Consider the following 25,658-nt stretch of genomic DNA (forward strand, 5'->3'; position numbering starts at 1 on the left):
GTTTTTGACAACTTAATTAGAGGTCAAGACCTCACTTGTGGTGAAGTTAATGAACATAACATCTTTTGGCATGGCCTTCAGAGTGCTGCCCAATGGAGTGGAGTGGAAGAGAGGTCAGCTTACAATGCCACTGGTGCTATGTTTGCGCCATGGGCAGACTTTGCAAGGTACAGGAAAAAGCTGGAGCTACACCAGTTGAGAGGGACCTGGAGGACAGCAGCTTCTGGCATCTATTGACCCCTGAATGTCCTGGGAGCTACTGCCACAGGTTTGAATAAGATGTTGCTGATAAGCTGAACATCCTGCTCTCTCTGCAAGGGAGATTTGTATTCCAACCAGAGAAGCTTGCTACTGGCAAATGCAATGTCCAAATTGGGGATGGAGGTCAGGGAAAGGTGTAGCCTACTTACCCACATACCACTGACCCCTAGGTTATAACTTTTTCAGACAAGCCATTCTTTTGAGAAAAGCCATCATCTTTTGTTTTCACTTTGAGGGATGTTTTGTCTAGTGCATGCATTATCTACAATGGGATTGTTCTTGTTTTTAAGACTCTCTTGGGAAGTCCAACACATGCGGACTTTCGTGGTTGACCTTGTGATGCAGTGGTGTTCAGTGTCTTTGCCATGTGATTGTTTGTGACGCCAGTCTTTAAGTATTCCTTTCCTTTTCAGACAGCGAGTTGCTGAGTTTGGAATTACCAGGAATTTGCTACTCAGCTTCCCTGCAGTTCTGATTTCAGTGCAGATAACTTAACTCTGTCTCCAGTAGGTTTGCAACAATGCAAGGTCACTTAAATCATCTCCTGTAGGCTGCATGCCAAAGATAAAGAAACAAAGTTGTTGTCCAGTTAATGTTTGCTCAGGTCTTTGCACATGGAAAACACTGTGTACAAGTGCTAAGTAGAGCTACCAGCTCTCCTAATACGTTGTTATTTCTTGCATGACGTTTACCGATAATCTCAAAGGCAGCTGAGGCTTAATATCCTGCTGTGATGGTGTTGGAAAAAGAATGGGTACCTTTTATATATTTTTTAATTATTGAGCTTCTCTTCTAGAAAGGAAAATCTTCATTTTGTGATAGAGAAAGCAATATGTAAAATGGGTAGTGGAAGCTTTAATTATTAAAAAAAGTAGGCTTTGATAGGAAGGTTTCTCTTTGGACTCAAAACAGCCTGTCAACTCGTCAACACACTGTATGTGATCCCAATAATGGAGGACTTTTACTGGGCAGTTTCATCCCCAAGAATAGGGTAACTACTCTATTAGTATCTTGCAACCACAGAACTATCTCTGGGTTTGCAGAGGAAATAACCTGCGCATAGATAGAGGAAGCTTAGAGGAGAGAGATGGTTGACAACTGTCAGTGCAACTACTGTCAGTAACTGCTGCTGAAACGTGTGTCTGTGGTGGATGGAGCTGCAGTTTTGAGAGTTCAGCCTATCTTGACAGTGATCACTGGAGGTGGTGTGAGCACTCTGCATTGGGCTTGAGTATCGTGCCCTTTTTAATCACTAATCATAAACTGATGGTGTAACTCAAGCCCATCAGTTCTCCGCTGCCCTCTGCCTTACTCTGTTAACCTTCACCCCAGTGCCTTGTGCTGGAGTGGCTTTCCATCTTAGGCATGGCTAGCTCTTTCCTGCCAACTTTTTTTCTCAGGTTCCTAAAGGTTTAAATATGGAAAACACTTAACTGTTAGCAGAGAGATGTGTCTGAGTGAGGTCATACAGCATGGTTTCCTATCTGAAAAGTGAAAATTTAAGACTAAAGAGCATACTTGAGAGGAATGTTAGATTTCAGTGAGAAAGGTAAACCCAGCTCTGCTAAGCCACATGATGTTTGTGTTTTGTCTTACCATCCTTTCAGTTGTCACTGTGTTGTACTTGTGATTCCTTGCTTCAGCATGGCAGGTAATTGTTGCATTTAGTGTTTATTAGGGATGATGGATTGTCTGATCCCTTGCATAATTATACTACTATTAATAGGGAAAAATTCACTGTTCTTAGGCATGACTGAAAATTCCTTGTTTTATCCAAAACCTTGCACTTCTTGAGCTTTAAGAAGCTTTGATTTGCTTCTTCATATGTAATGCCCATTGTTGCGACCTAAATTCAGCAGTATGCAAATGCTAATTAAAAACCCCCATAAAACAGCAAATCCACCCCCCAGCCCCAACGTGAAGAAGTACTGAGTGGAGCACTGGTTTTCCTACATGAAACTGAAATGTGTCTCACGAGTTGAGTTTTGCATGTGTTCACAAACCATTGTTATTGCGGAATGTTAATTGTTTGAAGGAATTGTTGATAACTGTTTGGCATGTGGCCTACAGAAGCAGGGCGGGAGGGTGGGGTGGGTGGGGATAAAGAAACCCCACATTAGCAGTCTTTTCCAGGGTCAGATTCTTCCAAATTCATCATGTGTGTGTTTACCTTTACACTGACTGGATGAGGGCTTTTTATTTGCATGTTACATGTATAGCACCATCCGTCATGCTGGGTTACTCATTTGGTTATCTTGCAAAATTTGCAACACTCTTAACACAAAACAAGTAAAAACCAGAAAAAACCCCTTAGAGTTACTGTGATGAAAAGTACCTGATTAGCTGCTCGAGTCTGTTTTGTTGCTCTGATGTTATACTAGAGAGATTCCTGAAGACCCTACTGCTAACTGCGTTAACCTGCAGTTTGGTGTGCCCTATGTGGGTTTGCTCAGCATGTTACATGTCTAGGCATCTCTGACATGAAAGGAAACATTCATTTATACTACCTGAAAGAGTGGTAGTAACAGGACTGAAACTTGCCATAAGCTATTTGGTGGATGGTGCAATGCTAAGTGGATGAAAAGTGAAAGTCAGTGGGTGTAGATAAAAGCAAGGGGAGAGTGCTGAGGAGCCTAGTGACAGAGAGAGCAAGGGAAGAGTGCTGAGGAGCCCAGGACGTGGCACAGGGGCAGTTGAAGAAGGGGCCTTACACAAGTGTTTGTGCAGCCTGGATAAGTGGAATGGGATAGTTTATGAGGTTGCAGTGGAGGAAGCTTGATGCAGTGGGTTTGTGAAGTTATGGTCTCCAGTCATGCTGGCCACCTCAGTTCTTCCAGTACTCTTGCAGAAGGGAGCATCTCTTGTGTATGTTTTCCAGGAAAAACAAATGCTGGTGCTGCATGACAAATGGCAGTTCAGGTTGGCTTTTACCCTGAACAGTATCAGCCATAGCTGGGAATGCCCTAACCAGAAGTTCAGAAATTGTACGTAATGTAACCATCACTGCCCCTGTTCAGAGGGCTGCTCTGGGCAGCAGTAGCTGTGCAGGTTTTAATTACATGAGGCACTGTGAGAGCCCTATTGATTTAAATGCCTCCTACTTGCTTGCTAGGTCCTGAGTACCAGGTCCTTCTGGGTATCATATGTATTTTCTTTCCCTTTTTTTCCTGAAGAGGATGGGTAATAGGGCTGCAATTCACTATTGAAATGGACATTTCTGAGAGGCCGTTGCATGCCATTTATTTTATTAGCTGTATCTTTAACTTCTGGAATGCATTTTACAATGCTGCTGTTTTGAACACAGTGGGAAAGAAAAATACCAGTTCAGTCCTATCAGGGGAATACTTGAGCAACTGTTTAAGCTTGCGTAGTTATTTATTCAGTGTGATTTATCCCTAATTTAATTTTGAAAATAAAATTAGGTCTGTAAATAAATTTATATAACTTGCATTATAGTTAAATGTGTATAATTTTGAGAAAGCTTGAATATGAAATTGACATGTCATCTACAATAGTGTTAATAAAGTTCATTAATGCCCTGGAATGGAATCTTTATTACTTTAATGAAGAAATGCAGAACTTTTATATGGGCAATACAGCATGATGGCTTTTAAGCATCTTATGTAGAACACAGCCATTTGAGTTTATAAATGAGCATAACTCTGCTGCGCAATGATGAAGAGGAATTGCCTATATCTTTTTGTTTTCCAGTGGCAAAACAAAATTGCTGATACGATTTAACAAGTGTTAAAGATGTTATAACATAGAATCATAGAATGGTTAGGGTTGGAAAGGACCTTTGGAAACATGCAATTGGAAGCAGATTAAGTATGCACCAGTCTCTAAAATTATTCATTCCTTTAACAACTCTGAGTCACAGCGCTTACAAGAGACACTAATTAGATATAGAACTGAAAACAGTGGTCAAAAATAACTACCAAATCCTATCCTAGCCTCTACCACTTTCCTCTAAGCAGGAAAAAGAGCTACCAGCTTTGTGTGGAAAATAAGGAAATGTGCACTAGCAGCCTTTCCTTGACACTGAGATGAATTTGATAGAACTGAGTGTTTTCGGGGTCCCTGAAAGAGACTGTGTCACTTAATGGTTTGTCCACATTCAGTTCTGTTTAGTTCTTAAATACGAGGGAATCTGTTTGGCTGTAGAGATAATAAGTAGGAAGAAATTTTTTAAATAAAGCATCAGGAAATCTTTCTTTAATTGTGTTTGTGTGTGAGTATTTTTTGTTACCAAAAAGGTTATGGTTGAAAACTACAGCTCCAGTAAAGATGAATTAAAGTCTCTGTTCGTATAAGAGGCTAATGCCACGTGATGAAATCTTTTACTATTAACATCATCCTGCAATACAATCACTTTCAGAACACTCCGGGCTTCCCATCCAATATCTTTATATTTCCTAGGGGCAGCTTCCACATACTGAGGAGTAATTAAGGAATCTCTTGGGTCTGGGATGTTAATGACAGTGTAATTGTAGACAAGGATATAGTTATCACAGCAGCTTCTCATTGACTTTTGATCTTGGTTCTTTCTTGAATTTGGGAGTTGGCATTACTGTGCTAGCTTTCTTAAACCAGAACACTGCATATTGGATTATGTTAAGATTTCAATTTAATGAACTGCTTCTTGAAGACATGGCCATTTTTGTACTAAAACACTGAATGTTCTCCTGAAAGCTGTTCTGCCAAAGATTTTCAGCAGGCCTTAATCTCAACATTTTCCCATAGTTTATTCTGTTTCGTATTTCAGAAGTAAACTGGTTATTTCAGGTCATGAGAAAATCTAAAAGTAGGTGTTACGTTTCTCTTTCAAAGTATGGGTTAGTATTGGGTTAGACGGGGAAGGGAGGGGAGGAGGATAAGTGTGTATGTGTAGATTAACGTTACCTGCCATCTCCTCCTTTCTTTTCCAAGATTAAAATGTGAAAGAAACAAGAAAGTAAGTTCAGGAGTTAGATGCTACCAATGGTTTACAGTCGTCTTGGTGATTCGTGGGTAAAGGTGGTTCATCAAATATCCTGTATCTTACATGACTGCATAATAAAACCCACATAAACAGGACAAACTCCAAAACTGAAAGCATAATATGCTGTCAGACAAACAGTGTTAGCTTTAAAAGATTTTATTTGCAAGTAAAATGCATTTTTTGTAACATCTGCTTTTCATAATAGGCTGCCTTTAAAGCATGAAACTCCCCAAATGAAGAATATACGTCTTTCATTTTAGGTGGAGCTTGCTGCGTGGCTGGCCACTCATTGTCATGGAGTCTAAATACTGTTAAAGGAAACAATTTTTTTGCTGATGTAATTAATGCTCTGAGGTTTGCAGAGGTTTATTCCACTGTTGGAAGAATAAAGAATGCTTGATATGCTTTTACCCACCAGTCACACCACTGCCATAACAGACTGTAGTTGCTCTTTGTCTTCTGCATACCACTTCCTTTGACAGAGCTGCCATTCATTATCTTGGTTCCAGGTGGTGGTCTTTCAGCTCTTCTCTTCTGCTCAGAGTGCACTCTCCCTAATGTTTGGTGGAGGTTTTTTAATTACTTCTTTTTTAAATAACTAATAACCTGAAACACTTTCTTCCTGTTTTGATTTTCTGGGTGTGCACAGCTTGTGGAGTTAGTTCCCATCAGTTTGCACCTTGTATGCTTCTCTTCACAAGTCCAGACAAACATTAAATCTTTTGTTCAGCTGGGGGCAAAAAAGTCTGTGTAGAGCATCAGGAGAAAGTGGGATTTTAAGTTCTGTGTTTTTCAATGAGTGTATTAATATAAATTTAGTCATTCTGAAAGTTTTGTAGAAATTGAAGGCTAATGAACGGTTAGTCATACTGAAGGTGAGCTGACTGATGTCAAAAAGAAAGCCATAGTCTGTTGAAGATACCTCTCCTGCCTGTAGCAGGGTGATAATGCTAAATCTAAATGCAGCTGTTTATTGCACCAGATTGCTGTCTTCCTGAAGATTGGATCCAGAGTAGGAGGCATGGGTGCAACTTTGATTCCTTTTCCAGAGCTTGTTTTGCTGTGACCATGTGGGATACAGATGGTTAACTGTCCTGTTTTCTTAGTGTCTTGCTAGATCCAGCTTGGAGGTCTGGTAGAGAAAACAGGCCATGTCCTAAGGTTCACAGGGGGGATCCTTACTTTAGGAAGAAGTGTTCTTTCCCTGATTCAGCTGATGAGAAGGATCAATAAGACTTAGTGGATTAAGATTGGAAAGAGCTAAATGTAGTGTGGCCATCTTTTCTTTCAGCAGCACTAGAAATGTGCCATCTATCTGAGTGGCTGATTTGTTTGTTTTTAAGACAAAAGTGGAGGATAGAAGCTCAGTAAAGCTAGTTGCAGTCTGCAAAGGGCAGTTACTTATTCTGTTACTCTCTACAAAGTGTGAGCTGGGAAAAGCCTTAAATATTCAAAGTTTTGGCTGACCTTGTGTTGTCAGGGTGGGGTGTGAATCAGCTGGGGCACTTCATCCACATGATGTATGTGATGAAGATCTGGTGGGGCCAGTGTAGCTCCAAAATAGAAACCAGGACAAGATAAACAAAGAATTTTTTAAATTACAGTAAGAACAAATGGATTTTTTGTTTCCTGCGCTACTCTTCTACAGAGTTTCCATGTTAGAGATTATCTTCAGTGATCACTTAGGCCCTGGCTTGAACGATTAAGTCCTTGGGAACCTGTGCTGCACAGGTTGCAAATTACTTCTGTGCAGCTTTCTCTGTGCCATTTCTTTGAGTTGGGATTTTGCTTCAGCTTTCTATTGTGATGAAAGTGTGCTGGATCATTCTGAAAAGCCTGGACACAGTGCTGGTACTAATAATTTTTCTTCCCTCTTTTTCTTTTACTCCAGACCAATGAGTGGAATAAGAATGATGATCGGCTGCTGCAGGCGGTGGAGAATGGCGATCCTGAGAAAGTGGCTTCATTGCTGGGCAAAAAGGGGGCCAGTGCCACCAAACAAGACAGTGAGGGCAAAACCGCGTAAGTCCAACTTGAACACGTGATATAAGTACAAGGAAGAGGAAAAACCAGCTTTGTATCTGTGTGCCACCTCCATGAATTAAGAACCAGTGACCATCCTGAAAATGAAGTTTTCTTTTTCATCTGAAGCACAGATGAAAAAGAAAAGAGCTTTCTGGAAAGCCCTTTCTGATAGTCTGTAATTCTACATTTAAAATGCCATTTCAGAATCACAAACCGGTTGAGGTAACTTGAACATTAATTGCTGGATAGATTGGAGCCATTTTAGGACATGGTATTTTGGAACTTGGTATTGTTATGGCACCCTGCAGACTGCACACTCCAAAAGACATTGATCTTTGGGGCTATTTCTTCCCATGAACATTGGTTTAATGACATAGAAATTAAAATAAATCTGCTTTGTAAGGGGTTATTTTGAACTGAATGGTGACTGAGTTTTAAAATCTTGTTGATGGTAATGGTTCGTGCAATTCTTCCTTGTTCTGATTATAGTTTGTCAATGAAAGTCTTGTATGAACAAGATTCCTTTTGCTGTCTCAATATATTTCATATATTCTGTTTTCTTCATCTGCTTTTTTTTTCCTGTGAACATTCTGAATTGTGGCAGATGAAAGATTCCAGGAAAAAAATTACAGCCAAGAGGTTGCTACCCTTAAACTTCCATTCTTATGGCATAAAAAGATAATGAAATGGATAAATGAGAAATAGGCATCCCATGACAGAACCAAAGCTATCATAAAATGCTGGATAGATGGGAAGAAAGAAAACCTTTTTTAGTCTTGGGAGAGGCAGCACAAGGCAGTTTATACCAAATTATAAGTTCTAACAAATTACCTCTGGGTTACATTTATTGACTCATGCTCTGCTTCTTGCTTCGTCTTAGTTTCTTCATCGTCGGTGTTTCTTTTCTGCATCTGAGGAAACTAAATGATGGTCGTGACTCAAAATGACCTGCACTTTCTTACCACAGAAGTCCAAGACCTCTAATTATTTCAAGTGGGCTTTTTCCACACTTTAATATGTTTTTAATTTTAAAAAGTTTCATACACGTGTTTTCCTTTTGAAAATGAAAGATGACTTCCATTGAATCTTCTGAATTACAGCTGTTTAGCATCGCATGTTTTTACAGTCAACATAACTTCAGAGTTAGATTCTTAAGCTGCACTATATCTGGTGTAACACCTAGTTTTCACAATTCCCAAATAATGTGATACTATGAATTTTTCTAGGGAACCAACTAAGACTGAAATCATCAGTGAGTAGCTACAAGCCTCAACTCTTAAGAAACAGGATTGTAACTGTAGGGATCTGGGGCAGTGATTTTCAGCTTCACAGAAATGTACTGCAAATTCACCCTTATTCTTTTTAATTGCAACTACAAAGAAGTTGGTCATCATATATTAATGATACTGTTACTAATAATGATAATTTCTCGGAACAAATGTGAATTAATGCTATGAAGATTTCTGCTTCTGCTTGTTTTGTATGTTCATTTAATTGTCACTTTTTTAGTTATTTCTGTGTAGTGTTTTAGAAGACTTCTGAAGAGAGAACAAAGAAAAATACTATTGCTGTGGTACAGAAATACAGCATGTCAACTCTCATTCTGTTTCCAGTGCTTTCAGAAACTTAGCAGAACTGCTCAGGTTATTTTTGTCTCTGTTTTGAAAGATAAAGGCTGACAGGTGTAGAAACAATGACAGGGATCTAGAGAGGCAGAGCTGCCAAAGAGCATCATGACCCAGAAACGTTATACAGTATGGCTTATTAATAATGGGCAGTGTCCTGTTTGCATTTTTCCCACCTCAGAGTCTTTTTTTAGCGTGTGAAAAATGAATTAGAGCCATCATTTCTTTAGAGGTAGGCTTCTTTCTCCTCTGTAGAGTGCAACGCAATGCTAGGGCTTCATTCCTGTACAGTGATGAATGATGCATAGTGATGAATGATGCCAGGGCTTAGTTCCTACACAGTTATGGGTACCTAACATGCCTGTATCTCTGCTTCAAGGTATGGACCCTGCTGCAGCACAGCACTGGGGTTTCTTAGTGTCGTGCGGAAGCACAGTGCTAGTTTGTCAGATACCTCTTCTGGAACATGGGAGACTCTCATGCTGGGAAATGGCAATCTGGAGAGGTTTTTCTGGGACAACTGGCCACCGTCGTGCTCAGATTTCACTGTTTACAGTTTTAGACAGTGTTCTGCAGTGCCATGTGGGCAGGGAGCTCTTTGGATGAGTGGTCTATTGATCCCTGTGAGTATATTGATGCCTTTGTTTACATAATTAGACTGAAGGTGACTAACCAGAACATCATGATGGATCCAATTATATAACAACATGCATAATGAGATTAAAGACTTTGGAATGTGCTTGAAAGCAAAAAAAGGAGAAACAATTACATGTTGTAGTGCAGGTTTGTTAGGTCTGTCATTGTCTGTTCCCTTAAGGTTTCTTTTAAGGTCCTACTTACTCATTTTGTAACTAATCCTACAAACAAAATTCTTGATCCTGCCCAGATATTTATCTGAACTATAGTAATACGTCACATTATTTTAAACAGAAGGTGGAGAGAACTGTAATTTTTCATTTTTAAAGGGTACTTCTAAGGTTTTGTGTTATAATTAAATGGCTTCTTAATATAAAATGCTTGAACTGAGAGAAACAGAGACCAGAATCCAGGATTTTGTTTGTCTTGTTAAGTACTGTATGCATCATTCCAGTGAGTCCATACAGTGTGCTCCAGGTCTGGCTTGGTTTTGGACATAACTGCCTAAATTTCACCTGTGTCCTCTTTTGCCTTTGTCCTATACGGCATTTCCTTTGTGGCTTGCCCACAAACAATAAAATAAAGATGCTTAAATTAATGAGGATCTTAATTAAAGTTTACCAGTAAATTTCTTAGAGGTAATATTTACAGATTTTCATAAGGCAGTTTAAGTTTCTAGAAGTACTTCTTAAAAAGAAGTATTTAAAAATATCTAGTCAGAGTAATTAAATGGTTTTTTTAAGACTTTTCTGACTTTCCATACCACTACCCTGCCTCTGACTCAGTCCTTTCTATAAACAATAGATCAATTTTAAGGCCGTGAAGCAAATCCACCTTCGGCATAAGTCGACAGCCCCTTTGTTGCTACCACTTACACAGCACTGACTATTGCCAAGCACACTTGTAAAAGAACCTATCTGGAAATCTGACTCTGCCATTGCAGGCTTATTCTGCCAGATAGGGTTTTTTTGTCCAGCTTCCTTAAACAACAAAACAGTACTTTCCAGTTTGGAATTTGATCATTTAACTCCCACTTAAACTAACAAAAAGGTGTTTTCAAAGAGAGCCTTTTCAGGAGGTCGTAGTGTTAATTCATGTGCTGCACTTTCCATAAGAGCAAGTGACCAAATGTGCTGTTATTTAAAGAAGCTGCTGCTAATATTGTGGGGAAGGGACAGAATTTTGGAAAGGATTCACAATGTATAAATGGCAGTACTTCCTTGTCCTAAAGTTATTTTGTCTGTGTGCCAGTCCATTACTGCCATGTTGGCATGTTTCTGCAAGGAACTGAACTCGAATAAAATGCTTATGGCTATTAAATGAAAAAAAAGTAGGGGTCTTTCAGGTTTTTTTAACTACAGTTGAATCAGCTGTTGTTTCATAAAATGAGCCTGACAATGGTACAAAAAAACTTTAGAAATCTCCACAAATTCAGTGTTTAAGGACTCTTTCACTGTTGTCAATAGCAGTTAGTAGAAATGATATATTTTCATTTGAACCGGAATGTTCGTGCCTTGGAGGCTGAACTGAAAATCCCAATCCTTTATATTTATCATGTGCATAGCATTCATTTTTCTTTTCTCTTTTGGATCTTATTGTATAAGGAGCTGGGGTGACTGGCATAAAGTGCATCACTGTTCAAAAGGTAAATCAGATTTTAATTACCTTTGAGAGATCCTTTCTTATATGTAATAATATTTATCTTAAAGGAAGGTATTGCAAGAATACAGATTTATTGCAGTTATTATACTGTTTTTAGTTGAGAAGGAAAACCACAGAAAATGATTCAGATAGCTGATTTTCAAAATGGAGAAGTCAGATGAGTCTATGAAGTGGAAGAATAGTTGTATTATCTTCCCTTTCTTGGCTAGAAATTGCTATAAATCCTCTAGGAAGCAGGGGGCTTGGAACTAGATGATCATTAAGGTCCCTTCCAACCAAACCATTCTGTGATTATATGATTTTCTTGTGTGTGTATTGAAGGTCCTCTGTGTAACACCATGCTCTAGAAGATATTTCTTTTGTACAGATCCTGTGTCATCTCTTAAAATTGCCTTAACACTAGAAAAGCATACTAGATTTTCTACTAGTCTTTTGAAAATTGGGGCAGTGTGGGAGCTGCAAGAAAGGTCTAGAGCCTGAGGATTGTCACCTCTTCAGGAAAGCAGTTCACTGGTGTTCCAGTGACCTGATATGACAAAATATTTTATAATTTACTTTTATCAGAATATTTAATTAATGATGGTCCAGATGGTCACAAAAATGTTGAAGTTTCAGAGCATGGACAAACTAAAGAATACCACAGTGATCTCCACCTGTGTTTTATCTCTAACCAACAGATGGCTGAAATCTGGTTCTTATTCCAAAATTTCTTGTAAAGTCTATTTCTGTGGAGATTTGGGTGTAAATGCTTTTGTTTCTCCAGAACTTTACTGAAGTTCTTTTCAGGTTCAAATCCTTATTGTTCCTTATTGTTCTCACTCTCCCCTGCAACACTGTGAAGAATATAATTCATTTAAAATGTTGATATTAAGTTCCCTGAAAATCTGATTTCTGTTTTAGACAAACACTTAGAAACATTAATTATACATCTGGGTATGGTTGGGCAAAGCTGTGCACTGTCAGAATACTAAATTGAGCTAATTAACTTTCCATTACCTTCAGTGTGAGCCAATTGTTAATGTATAGTGAGAGGAAATGTTCTTACATCTATAATGGAGCAGCAGTACTTAACTTTGATTTTATAATTTGGTGATAAATGAAAAAATCCACATTTTGTACAAACATTACTGTATTGACAATCACGCAGACATTTAACTGAGATCCATGGAGTGGAATTCATAGAATCATAGAATGGTCAGGGTTGGAAAGGACCTTAAGATCATCTGGTTCCAACCTCCCTGCCATGGGCAGGTGTTGTGGTTTAAGCCCAGGCCGTAAATCAGAACCACGCAGTCCACTTCCCCCCTCACCTTTCTTCCCTCCACTTCTGGAGGGACAGGGAGGAGAATCAAAAGAATGCAACTCCCACAGGTTGAGATAAGAACAGTTTAATAACTAAGGTATAACACAAACCACTACTGCTACCACTAATAGTAATAATGATAAAGGAAATAACAAGGAAGAGAATACAACTGCTCACCAACCGATACCTCGCCCCCACACCGCAGTGATCCAGCCCTTCCGGGAACTCTCCGTTCTACATCCTGGGCATGACGTGCTGTGGTATGGAATACCTCTTTGGCTAGTTTGGGTCAGGTGTCCTGTCCCTGCTTCCTCCCGGCTTCTCCTCCTCCCTGGCAGAGCATGAGACTCACAAAGTCCTTGGTCAGTCTAAACATCGGTGTTATCAGCTTTGTTCCCAGGCTGAAAGTCAAAAACACAGTGCTGCAGCAGCTACTAAGAAGGAGGAAAAATGACTGCTACTGCTGAACCCAGGACAGCAGGGACACCCCACACTAAAACATGCCACCCAAGGCTCTGTCCAACCCAGCCTTGAACACCACCAGGGATGGAGCATTCACAGCTTCCCTGGGCAACCTGTTCCGGTGCTCACCACCCTCACAGTAAAGAACTTCCTCCTTATATCCAATCTAAACTTCCTGGTTAAGTTTTAACCCATTAATCCTTGTCCTATCACTACAGTCCCTAAAGAAGAGTCCCTCCCCAGCATCCTTACAGGCCCACTTCAGATACTAGAAGGCTGCTCTGAGGTCTCCACGCAGCCTTCTCTTCTCCAGGCTGAACAGCCCCAACTTTCTCAGCCTGTCTTCATATGGGAGGTTCTCCAGTCCTCTGATCATCCTCATGGCCCTCCTCTGGACTTGTTCCAACAGTTCCATGTCCTTTTCATGTTGAGGACACCAGAACTGCACACAATACTCCAAGTGAGGTCTCACGAGAGCAGAGTAGAGGGGCAGGATCACCTCCTTTGACCTGCTGGTCACGCTCCTTTGATGCAGCCCAGGATACAGTTGGCTTTCTGGGCTGTGAGGCACACGCTGAAGCCGGCTCATGTTCATTTTTTCATCGACCAACACCCCCAAGTCCTTCTCTGCAGGGCTGCTCTGAATCTCTTCTCTGCCCAACCTGTAGCTGTGCCTGGGATTGCTCAGACCCAGGTGTAGGACCTTGCACTTGGCACGGTTAAACTTCATAAGGTTGGCATCAGCCCACCTCACAAGCGTGTCAAGGTCCCTCTGGATGGCATCCCTTCCCTCCAGTGTATCAACCGAACCACACAGCTTGGTGTCATCGACAAACTTGCTGAGGGCGCACTCAATCCCACTGTCCATGTCACCGACAAAGATGTTGAACAAGACTGGTCCCAACACTGATCCCTGAGGGACACCACTCGTTACTGGTCTCCAGCTGGACATTGAGCCATTGACCACAACTCTTTGTGTGCAGCCATCCAGCCAGTTCTTTATCCACGGAGTGGTCCACCCATCAAATTGATGTCTCTCCAATTTAGAGACAAGGATGTCATGTGGGACAGTGTCGAACGCTTTGCACAAGTCCAGGTAGATGACGTCAACTGCTCTGCCCCTGTCCATCAGTTTTGTAGCCCCATCATAGAAGGCCACCAAATTGGTCAGGCAGGATTTCCCCTTAGTGAAGCCATGCTGGCTGTCACCAAGCACCTTGTTGTTTTTCATGTGCCTTAGCATGCCTTCCAGGAGAATCTGCTCCAAGAGTTTGCCAGGCACAGAGATGAGACTGACTGGTCTGTAGTTCCCTGAGTCACCATTTTCCCCTTCTTGAAAATGGGGGTTATATTTCCCTTTCTCCAGTCATCGGGAACTGCACCTGACTGCCATAATTTTTCTAATATGATGGACAGTGGCTTAGCAACATCACTCGAATTCTGGCCCTTGACTGAAACAGTGTAGACCACTTCTGATGATTTGGAGATGTCATTATCCAGTTTTTAGGTGTTAGCTATGCTTTGGATAGGACTTGAAATCAACAGCATTCAGGTTCTATCATGCATTTTTAAAGCAGTTTTTTAGAAGACGTTTTGGTATTTTTATATCTTGATGTTATTCAAAAAGAGAAATAAATCCATCTTCTGAAGAGACAAATTAATGCTCTTTAATTTGATTTCAGTTATGAATATCCTGGACTTCACTTCTGAAAAACTGATGCTTTTTACTTGTTTTCATTAGTGATTTCCTATATTGTAAACCAAACAAATGCCACTTATTTAGAGAACAAATTTGCTATTTCATATAAAGTTCTTTGAGCACTGAAAAACATCCCAATTGGTTTTGCATCTGACATGCACAGGACTTCCTGTGGATGATAGTTAGAGTTCAAAGGGGAAACAATCAGTCTGTAATTTCTTTTAGGAGCCAGCTTGTATTTTCCTTTTCATACAGGCTGATAGGATGGCCATTCTTAATGAACTATTGCATTTCATTGTCAATTAGTATGCCTGCTATCTCAGAAGAAAGCAAGTAATCTTTCAAAGGGCCCCTGTACACGTGTTTGGATAGCCTGTGAGCCGCCTGTTCCACTCCTGTTATGGGTAGGATCAGCCAAACCTGTAACAGCATCAGGCAGCCTCTGGAATTCCCTGTAGAGCAGCTCCATTCGCAGGACTGCCAAATACCCAGATTTTACCAGACCTGGCCAGGTTTCAAGTTTGTCAGTTGCTTGGATCAGAGCATAGCCTAGATGATTGGAAGCCTTTGTATGCCTGGCTTGAAACAGCTGCAGCTTGGCTGACGTGAAGGCAGAGCCCAGTGCCCCACTTCCGCATGAGGAGCGCTGTGGCTGGCAGGGGAACACAGGGAAGCGTGCCTCTCGTGTCAGGCCAGAACCAGGCTCTTTAAGGCTGGAGGGGACAGGGCTAAGGCTGCAGTTAGATTTATATCTACATAATGGGCTGCAGTTGTTTTACATGTTTTTCAAAGGCTTAGGCAACCAAATGAGCTGTGTGTGTATATTTTAATCACACAAACTGGCTGCTACTGGATTACAAGTGTACTCTAATCTAGAAAGGGAACAGACAGCCAAGGCGAAGCAGTGTGCAAATGTTTGATTTATTTCTTTTTTTGTTAGCTTCAGAATGAGGTATTAGGCAGTAGAATATGCTGGTGGCTGCTTATTTATTGGGTTTATATATCGCTCTGCATTTTCTGCTGCCTGCTTTGCAGGTGCATTCTGTGTTAGGAAAGTACTAACTGGAAAATGTAGGAAAGCTCTGAAGTTGCCTTTTCCTACATGTGTCTGTCTTGTAGCCCGTACTCCTCTTCAGAAATGTGGAACCTTAAAAGCTTTAGTGGTATAGTTATTCTGAAATGCAAGATGAAACTATATTGCCATAATCATTTAACGAGTTTATAAAAACAAATGTTAAAAGGTCATCTTAACCAAGTGGTCTCTGAAGAATATGTTACTACTAACTTCATTATTCTAAGTACATATTATTGCACTTGGTTTGCAATTCCCTTGTGAAGTAAGAGAAGTTCACTTCATACAGTTTAATAAAAAAATAAATACATCTAGTTCTGTTGCTTCAGATCTGAAGAGGTCTTAAATGTCATAATTGTAAAAGGCACAGAGATTTCAAACACAACACATAACCCTGAGCTATCCTTTGTCTATATCCGTCATGTTGCATAAGGATATTCGTGCTCTGAGATTCTTGGAGCACTATACACAGTTCTTGAGGCTTGCTGGATTTTCATGCAATAAAAATATTTTCTTTAGATTAAATTTTGCTCAGTTATTCTCAGCCTTTCCAACCTTTTCTTGGCCTCCTGTTATGCTAACATGGTTTGGGATTTCCTTGCTTTCCTTAGACTTTTCATGTACTAAGGTGGTTACTAGCTTTTGCTGGCCAGCAATACCAAGTTGGAGGATGAAAGTCAATAGAGACGCGAGTCATTGCTCTCACTGATGGGCTTAATTTTAACTCTGAACTCTATTCTGGCCTTGCAAGAAAACACAGCAGAAGGCTAGCTGGTTTTGCCTAACTTAGGAAGGAAAGTTTGGTTGATCTGGGTGCGTCCATGGCAATCTCAGGAATTTCACCCTATCCTAAAAAGATGTTTTGCCAGAAAGTGGGTATATTGAGAAGCTAACTGCACCCCTGTGGACTTTCAATGTGGGGTATGTATTTAAGGAAACTATCAGAAGGGAGTCTTCCCTACCCTTCTCTTTAGAGGCACAGGTGACACTACTCTCATTCCTAAGCCCTTTAAGCTTTTTGAAACTTCACTGTTGTACTTTGCCTGTTTTCCTACCCTACAACACCAAAAATAAAATTAGCATTTCAAAGTTTCAGACTTTCTGTGAGCAACTTTCAGAGTGCCCTGAAGCTCTCACTTGGCGGAATCTCTGTTGCAGTTTGATGACGTTAGTTCTGAGGGACTTTAAAAATGGACACTCTGCAGGAAACTTCTTATGATAAATCTGAATTGTGAGCACTTGTGTTTACCATTAATGGTACATGGAAGAAAAGTCTCTATGTTTCAGACTTGAAGTGGGAGTTTGTGTTAGTGTGGTAACAGAGTTTGCCAAAGAAAACTGTGTGTGAAAATGGAACTGCTGGAACACAACCTGAGAATGAAAAATATAAAGCTTCTGGGGATCCCAGAAATTTCTCTGAAGAGTAGCAGGGTGGATATTTTTGCTGAGTTTGAAGGCTAAAATCAGGAGTCCATAGCTTGCCAGCTCCTGTGTTGCACGATGCAATTGCTTGTTTTCTATTAAGAAAACAGCCATTCAGCAGGCTTGCTTTTTATTAATGTCCTATACCTCGAGGTGTGTATGATTGAAACAAGAGTTTTTATGCTACGAGGCAAAACTGGAAACTTTATATGAAAACCGGTGTGTTTGGGGTTTTTTTTTTTGGGGGGGGGGGGTTGGTTGTTTTTAGTTCGTTTGTTTTAAAGCTGTTCCAGATACGTGCTAACACAGAAGTGGCACATAGGGTTTTTGCCAGAGAGTTGTGTGGGTATCGGGAGAGGGCAGATGCCATCTCATGTTTAAATAGAAGACAGGAGAGTACAGGTTCTGTGCATCACTTCACAGTGGATGGTGCTCAGTGGGAGACATGGGAAAAATTTCTCACAACTCATTATAAATCCATACATGCCTATGTCAACTTACTAAAATCTTCACATCTACACTCCAGAAGATGTTGCTAGCAACTTATTGATCAAATGTCTTAAAACTCAGAATACTTAATTTTCTTATGGTGCCAACTCTGGCTTGAAAACAAAATGTATTTCGTGCAACTGTTTTTCCTAAGATGATTTTCGCACTCTTGTGGCTGCATCCATGCGTGTGACAGGATCATGACATGGACTGCCCACAGTTAATGAAAACCCACATCTCTTACATCTAGTCTTATAAGGAGATTAAATGGGTGCAGTGTGAAGGTATAGCTTTTATTTGTTTAAAAAATAATAAAAACCCAAAGAAATACTAATTATTGATAGCGGTACCTGTAGATGTTTGATTTTTCCTTTAAGGCAGTCTGATTTGCCAAATGTCTGGATGTCTTCCATAATTAAATGGTTGGCTGTTCCTGAGACACATACTGTCTCAAATGAGTAATTGTCTCTTGATAATGCAGTTGAGGAAAGATGAAGATTCTGTTTTCCCTTTCATGAGGAAACATTCATGCTTGAATCTTGGGGTTTTAGGTTTAAGGAGAAATTCTGTGTTCTGTTACTTGCTTTGCCCTGATGGGGTGCAAGCACCTATGACTGTGTGAAGAAACAGTGGAAAGCAGCTTTAGTTTTCAACTGATTTTCTTCCCTTTACCAGCTCACCAGCCACACAGATACCTTCCTATATGCGCTGGTACAAGGAAGAAGCAGACCCACTCATGGGCTGTTCATAGGAGCATAATCCTTGCCAGTACAGACAGTTACATAGCTACTTTGCTGAGAGCCCTATCTGGGTTGATAGAGGAAAGCAGAGAACACCTCCAGTTTCAGGACATTTATGGGATTTTCCCAATCTGTAAATTTGAAGGTGTTAATTTTTCTATGAGTTAGATTCAGGATGGGTCAAAAATTTATTGTTTTTAAAAGGCTTACTTTTGTCATTGTTTTTTTGCTGATAAAACCTCAAACCATTCACAGAAAAGTAGACTATATTCTTTTCTAATTACTGATGATCATGCTACACATGAGAGGAGACCGCACTGGACTTCCTCCTGAGTGGCTGCAGGCAGTTCCTTCATGCACAGAATAGTCTAGTGATACTCACGGCCCTTTTTCCTCTAGCTCAGATCTCAGGCACTCTAGCACTTCTGCCATGCAGCCTGTGATGGAAAACAATCAAAAGCCAGGTATCATATCATGTATTTATTTCTGCTGTTGTTACTGAAGTAGGAATTTAGGCTTTGAGGAATAACAGACACTGTAACCTACATTTTGCTTCTAAAATGTGTAAAAGCTCACGTCAGTGCAGAAAATCAGCCAGGTTATCAGTGAGTCTCTTTCTGATTGACATAGCTTGTGAACTGCTTGCCTGTCTGATTTAGTAGCAGTGAAGCTTGAATATCTTCCATTTCTATATGTTTTTTAGTCAACATTATGAAGACTCCAAGCAGATCTGTATGAGTCTTGTTTGTTTGTGTAAAGGTATTGGTGCTCAGGAAACTATAAATCATCAAACTGTTTGCAGACAAGTCAGAATTTTTAAAAGTCAACAAAGAGTCGACATACATTAGAAAATTAAGAAGAATGATCTGCCTTGGGGAGGGATGTTTTTACTCAAAATAAACCTTCACAATGAGTGTATGTGAGTTCATAGTGTATTTCAAACATTCTTGCACTTGAAATATTTTCAGAGCACTCAAAATGGCAGGGAACAATAGTATTATATGCTTGCAAGTACGTTTGACTTTGTTCCATGCCTGTCATAATAGAAAATAGCAAATATAATACTCACCCTCCATAATTCAACCATGTACTTTATTTGTTTTGGATTTTTGTAAGTAATGTGTCAGACTACTTTCAGGCCCTAGAGAAAATCTGTGTTACAGAGAATGCTAATTCTGACCTGAAAAAAACCTCTGGAGCATGACCTTGCCAAACAGAGATGGAGCCCCCTGATTGAGTGTAATTTTTCAGCTCTTTTTTTTTTTTTTCCTGTTTTTCTTTTCACAGATGAAAATTTCCTAGTTAGAAGGTTACTGTCTTAAATTAAGACTTTATTTTTTTTTATTTTATCACATTCCACTCTACTTTTTTAGCATTTTCCTGTGATATATGGACCACCCAGTTGTTTTAAGACAGCTGTCAGAAAAATATGCAGTAAGAGGATTGTGCTCAGTTTTGCAGGATGTAGCTGTGCAAAAGGTTAAGCAGAGAACCTAGATATGACAGACCCATGTCTTACTGCTAACACCACCTTAGGGAAAGCTCAATTGGCTTCATCTTCACAAGTCTGACCTCTAAATTAATTCTTTTCTACCTGTGGTGAAATAATTTATAAAGGAATGTTTTATGTGAGCTGAGTAGTAAAAATTACAGCCATTTTCTATTTGAGTTAGACTGTCTGGCACTTTAATGAATTCTGGAAACACTCATTCTCGGCCTTTTAGCAAAGACCAGCTTTATCTGAACTCTTGTACTCTCTCTGTCAGACACTGATTGAAGAAGTCCATTCCCTTGCTAGCTTGCCTTCATAAGCAAAACATGGAAAAGATCCTTTTCCCTGAATAAAGGATGGGATTGTTCAGGACTGTTGTAGGTGATTCACCATTTGATATCTGCTATCTGTAAGAAATCTGCTGCTTAAAACCAAGCTCAGGGATGTCATACACAACTGTCCATGCTGTTCAGTCACCAGTCATTCATAAAAAGCATGTCTGTATGAGTGCATTTGAAAATGTTATTTGATTAAAATTCATGGTCAGGAAATTTGAGGTCCTGACAGGACTTTGAATCTTGTAATTGTTCTCCAGTTGACCCCGGATCTGATGAAATTTTGCTATGTGTTCACATTTACTCTCAAGTCCTGTTTACTCCAACTGGGCCTTGCATTCCTCCCAGAGGACATAATTTTTTACTCTATCTTGTTAAGGACTGAGTAATTATGAGACCTGTACGTTCCCAGTAGGAAAAAGCAGTGTCAACCAACTGATCTTCAAGAGCTGCTGCAGGGGTGGGTCTCAACTGCTACTTGCTTCGTTTCTAGATCTGATGAGAAAAACACTGGGAAGGGTGGCTGTCTCTCTCCTGCAGTGAAAGTTCTGGAGACAATAATAAAAGACTATCCTGTCCCTCAGGAAGAATAGAAATGTTATACAGCAATAAAAGAAATCTGTCTCAAATCAGTTCAGGCTGGGGTGTCAAGATGTGGCTCTAAGTGTTAGCACAGGCTTATCTATTGTGAAGGGAAAATGCACCATGTTGTAGTGGGATTTTAGGCTGAATGAGAATCTAACCCTCAGTGTGGCTCTTGCTCCAAATCAAGCCTTACATGTTTGTTTTTGTTTGCCTAAGTCACTGCACAACCAGGATGTGGGAGGAAAAGTTGTTTGCTTTCATATCAAAGAAAGTTTATTCACGAAAGATGCAAGTAAAATGCACCACTGCTTAAGGCTTCCAGATGGTGAGAACACCAGTGTTTCGAAACCTGCAGCTTTTGCCTCAAATATTTTAGGAAAGTTTATGTGGCATGTAAAGAATTACTCTGTACTGAAATGAATGCCTATAGGCTTCTTTGTTTCAAGAGCCTCCCTGGCTACACAGTATCCCTCACTATCTGCTACTAAAGTGTTTCAGTTTTGGTTTTTTGGTTGTTTAGTTTTTAAAAAGTTCAAACAAACAAACACCCCAAAACAAAACAAAATCAAAACCCAAATACACACAACAGAAAACCCAAACAGCGGGGCTCTTACGTTTAAAATTGGTTAGAATTGCTCCTCAAGGGAAAGTTTTTGCCCAGCACTCTGTCATACTCTGACTTAAATATCACTGTAATAGGTTCATGCCAGTCTGGAGTCATTCTTGTCTCTCTCTCTCTGGAGCAGGGCTGATTTCCTGGTCAGCCAGTTCAGTTTACTAAACCAGCAGCTAACCAACCATGTTTCCCGTTCCCCTCCCAATTGCTTTTAGATTACTAAGAGAAAACATCTTACTACAGGGGTATGCAAGGTAGTAGCAGTACAAGCATTTAGGGAGGGGTCACAGAAATAATTGGACAAGTAATTGGGAGGGAGCTATAGCAGCCCAGTTCTACTTGGCTTAGGTGTCTGTATAAATGACTAAGAGTTAAACCTTACCATCTTCTCTTTTCACAGTACTCTCCACATAGCTTCTATATATTTGCTCTCTCCAGATCTTTACACCTTTACACATGTTCTCTCATCTTTCACACCACTTGTACTACTTACAGATGATGTTTCTTTCATCCCATCAATTTGGGAGAAACGATATTTTCAGTCATTTGTTTCTCGAAAATATTTTTGGCCACATGAAACAAAGCATCTGCGTGTGTGATAACTTGACAAGAACTGGCAGAGGAATTGTTTGTGTTAATGGGACTGATGTGTTATTCATAGGTGCATAGCCTGAAAGGGGTTAAGTTTTTCCTCTCTCTGATACTGTCTTTGATGTCTGATTTTACCTAAATGAAACCTCTTTTGCTTTTGTGTATTCATGTTGCATTTTGCACCATCATACACAGTCTGTCTATAAAGCACCAAAATACGAGATTTAGCCAAGTTATTAATATTCAGGTATTTGTTATTCTTACGAATATTGTCAAATGTAAGTGAGCTGAGTGCCTGCTTCACAGCCTTCCTAGCATATAAGTGACTTCAGGCATATTGTGTATCTACATAAATGTATCTGAACATGTTTCCGTATTTGCTGGTATGTTTTGCTGGCTAAATCAGAGGTGTTGGAATTTGTCAGTCTCCTTTTATGTCCCTCCCACAGCCATTTTCCCAGAGCCTGAGAAGCGTCTTCTAAAGAAGAATATTTACACAAAGTCATTGGTCACCAAGTACATGAAGTTTTGATTTTGAGTGACTAGAGAACAACCAGCAGCAGTGCTTGCTATGCTCTTGGAAGTGTTAACTCCTCAGTTTGTTTATGGCAGTAGTAAGCATGAGGATGAGCACACAGGATATTTTTATATCTACAGAGAATAGATCAAAGCTTAAGTGCTGTCTGTCTGCCATTTGCAACGAGCAGTCAGTGTGGAAGGACTCCATGTAGGAAGTGGGGTAGTTGCTGTACTTGATAGAGAATTCTGTTCCAGGAGCACTCCTGTTTTGATTAATTCTGCACCCTTTGCCAGACCTTGTCTGTAGGTCTTTTTCTCCTCTGAATTTTCAAAAAAGCAGCAAAGAAGTCTATGGCTTAGAGAAACAGAGTTGCAGTCCACATACTATGTGCCTGAAATGTCTGTTTCATTCCTGTCTGAAATTCCCAGTTTCCCTGGTTATCAGGCTGAACTTTCAGTGTTAGTTTTAACATTTAGAAGAAGCAGTTGTTCAAAATGTAAACTCTTAAATACTGTAGTTGGTGTGGCTACATAATTTCTGACTTTCCTTTTAGGGTCCAGGGGAAAATGTCCATAACAGGGGTGCATGATGTTAAAACTGAATGTCTCCCTTAAAAGATACTACAAAACATTTCTGGAATGCTCTCTCTTTCAGCTTGGGCCTGTTGAAGGTCCAAAATGTTCACATGCAATTCTATGGTAATTGAAAGTGTGTTTTGTCTTGAATTTGATTTTTACCTTGCTTCCACTGGAAAACAGCTGTGTATATCATGCTGATATTAATAGAACCCACAGGGAAGCAGTATGTCTGCTAGTACTGTGCCTGTATCTTGAGACTCGGTGGTGTTGGCACAATATGCATCAGGAGGATATAAACTTACCTGTTTTCAGGAGCTTTTCCTTCATTTTTGCTTCCCAGGAAAATTAAGCCTGCAGCATGTGCAGCAAATTAAGACTGCTTCTGTGAATCTTGAGGTGCCAGGGATGTGTCAAACATGAAACTTCAGCTGTAAAAAGGCTTGAATTCAGTATAACTTCTTTGGTTTGTTCTGTAATTGTATCTTTGGTAATTCATGCTGTTGAATGCACCCTGCCATGGTGTGCTTGGTAACCTCTGCAATTTCCTGCTGTTCAAACAAGCAGTGCTTGAGGTGAAAAGCAACACCAAAAGTTGAAAAAATACAAATATCCAGCAGCTTTGATTTCTCCAGGTGATACTCACAAGCACTAAGGTTTGGGTTTGGGTTTTTTTCCCCTTTACATAGAAGAAATATGAGCTCTGGAAAGGACATTGCAGACGTATAACTTGATATAGTTTAATTTAGGAGCTAAATCTAGAGGAACTAAATTCTGTCCCCTGAAATGGGGAAACTGAGACTGAGTAGAATGACTAGAGCAAAGTCAATCATTGTGAGTGTTTTCATCATTAATGCCCAAGCCAAGGTATTCTGTGGGGATATGTTACATCACTAGGGACATTGGTTTAGAAATTGTGTGGGACTAGATGCACGTAAGTCCATGGGTTAATGAGACAATAGCCTGTGTAGAATCAGAATTGTTTAGGTTGGAAAAAGCCTTCAAGATCATGAAGTCCAACCATAAACCTAACACTGACAAGTCCACCACTAAACCTGTCCCTAAGTGCCATATCTGCATGTCTTTTAAATACCTCCAGGAATGGCAGCTCCACCACTTCCCTGGGCAGTCTGTGCCAATGCTTGACAACCATGAAGAAATATGTCCTAATATCCAATCTAAATGTTTCCTAACATACAGTGCTCCCCTAATGCAACTTGAGGCCATTTCGTTTTGCGCTATCACTTGTTACTTGGGAGAAGAGACGAACCCCAAACTCAATGCAATCTTCTTTCAGGTAGCTGTAGAGAGTGAGAAGGTCCCCCTTGAGCCTTCTCTTCTCCAGCCTAAACAACCCCACTTCCTTCAGCCGCTCCCCTTAAGACTTGTGCTCCAAACCCTTCATCACTGTCATCCTTCCTTGGACCCACTCCAGTACCTCAATGTCTTTCATGTAGTGAAGGACCCAAAACTGAACACAATATTTGAGGTGTGTCATAGAAGTATGACTACAAAAACTTTTTTATTTCCTTTTTCACTTTCAGAGCTATTATCTTCTTGGGAGGCAGTGGAGGAACGCCAAAAGATCTAAGGACAGGGAGGGGAGAACTTGCTGGTACTTGATTTGTGAATGAAAGAGAAAGGAGGTCTTAGTAAAAGAAAAGTGACATGTAAATCCTCTCTTCCAGTTTTCACCTGGCAGCCATGAAGGGGCATGCGGAGTGCCTCAGGATCATGGTGACACATGGTGCAGATGTGACAGCTCAAGATGGTGCAGGTATGCCTCTCTAACCTACACACATGATATAATACACTCAATTTGCCTGTGTAGTTCTTGATGTGCAACTACAGATTTGATAACACTGTTTTTCCATACATGACATGTAGGACAGCAGTTGTAACATTTGCAGGTTTAGGCATACTTGCTTTTCTGCGTATAGAATTCAGATTCTAAAGCCCTTTAAAACTTTTGATCTAATATTATAAATGTCAGGATTTACAGCAGACTCCAGAAGTAAAATAGTTGATAGGTTATTATTGGGGGGTTAATTTTATTTATTTTTAAATAAATTCCTCCAACTTTTTTGGTGAATTTCATGTGAGGCTTTTTACAGTTTAAATCAAGATCGTCCATGTTGCTTTTATGTGCATCCAAGCTATTAACCCCATTAACTGTTACAGGAGTTGCAGTAAGACATTTCTTCAGGATTATGAAAAGAGCTGATACAGGCCAAAAGAGAGCTGAGAGCTATTAAGCATGCTGTTTCAGCCCACAAAAGTCCTATGCCTTAATTGCTACTTCACTAAGAGAATGATGGGAGCTGAATTTGAAACTGGCACTCTTCTTAATAGATTTCAGTGGAATCTGTGCCCAGCATTTTCTCTGGCTAGCTGAGTCACCTGAATGAGCTGTCAGCTGACTGAGCTGTCAGCATTCCATCTTTCCAGTAATGACCTGTAAATGTTGGGCTCACCTGTTCTGTCGTATGTGGAAATGATTTGCCTCTATAAGGAAATATCAGTGATAGTGAAGAAGCATTCAGATTATACATAATGATAAGAGAATA

The 25,658-nt window shown here is 40.1% G+C and overlaps 1 protein-coding gene across 1 annotated transcript in view; it reads left to right on the forward strand.

Moving 5' to 3' along the window:
• RAI14 (retinoic acid induced 14) overlaps positions 1-25,658 on the forward strand; it is a 93,818-nt gene that overhangs the window by 47,055 nt on the left and 21,105 nt on the right. Inside the window, exons 3-4 of the mRNA XM_080636764.1 lie at positions 7,134-7,264; positions 24,780-24,868. Of these exons, the coding sequence (XP_080492890.1) occupies positions 7,134-7,264; positions 24,780-24,868 (220 nt within the window). The remainder of the gene's footprint in view (positions 1-7,133; positions 7,265-24,779; positions 24,869-25,658) is intronic.

Source organism: Psittacula echo (genome assembly GCF_963264785.1).
Source record: "Psittacula echo genome assembly, chromosome: Z".
In the NCBI taxonomy this organism is placed as follows: domain Eukaryota; kingdom Metazoa; phylum Chordata; class Aves; order Psittaciformes; family Psittacidae; genus Psittacula; species Psittacula echo.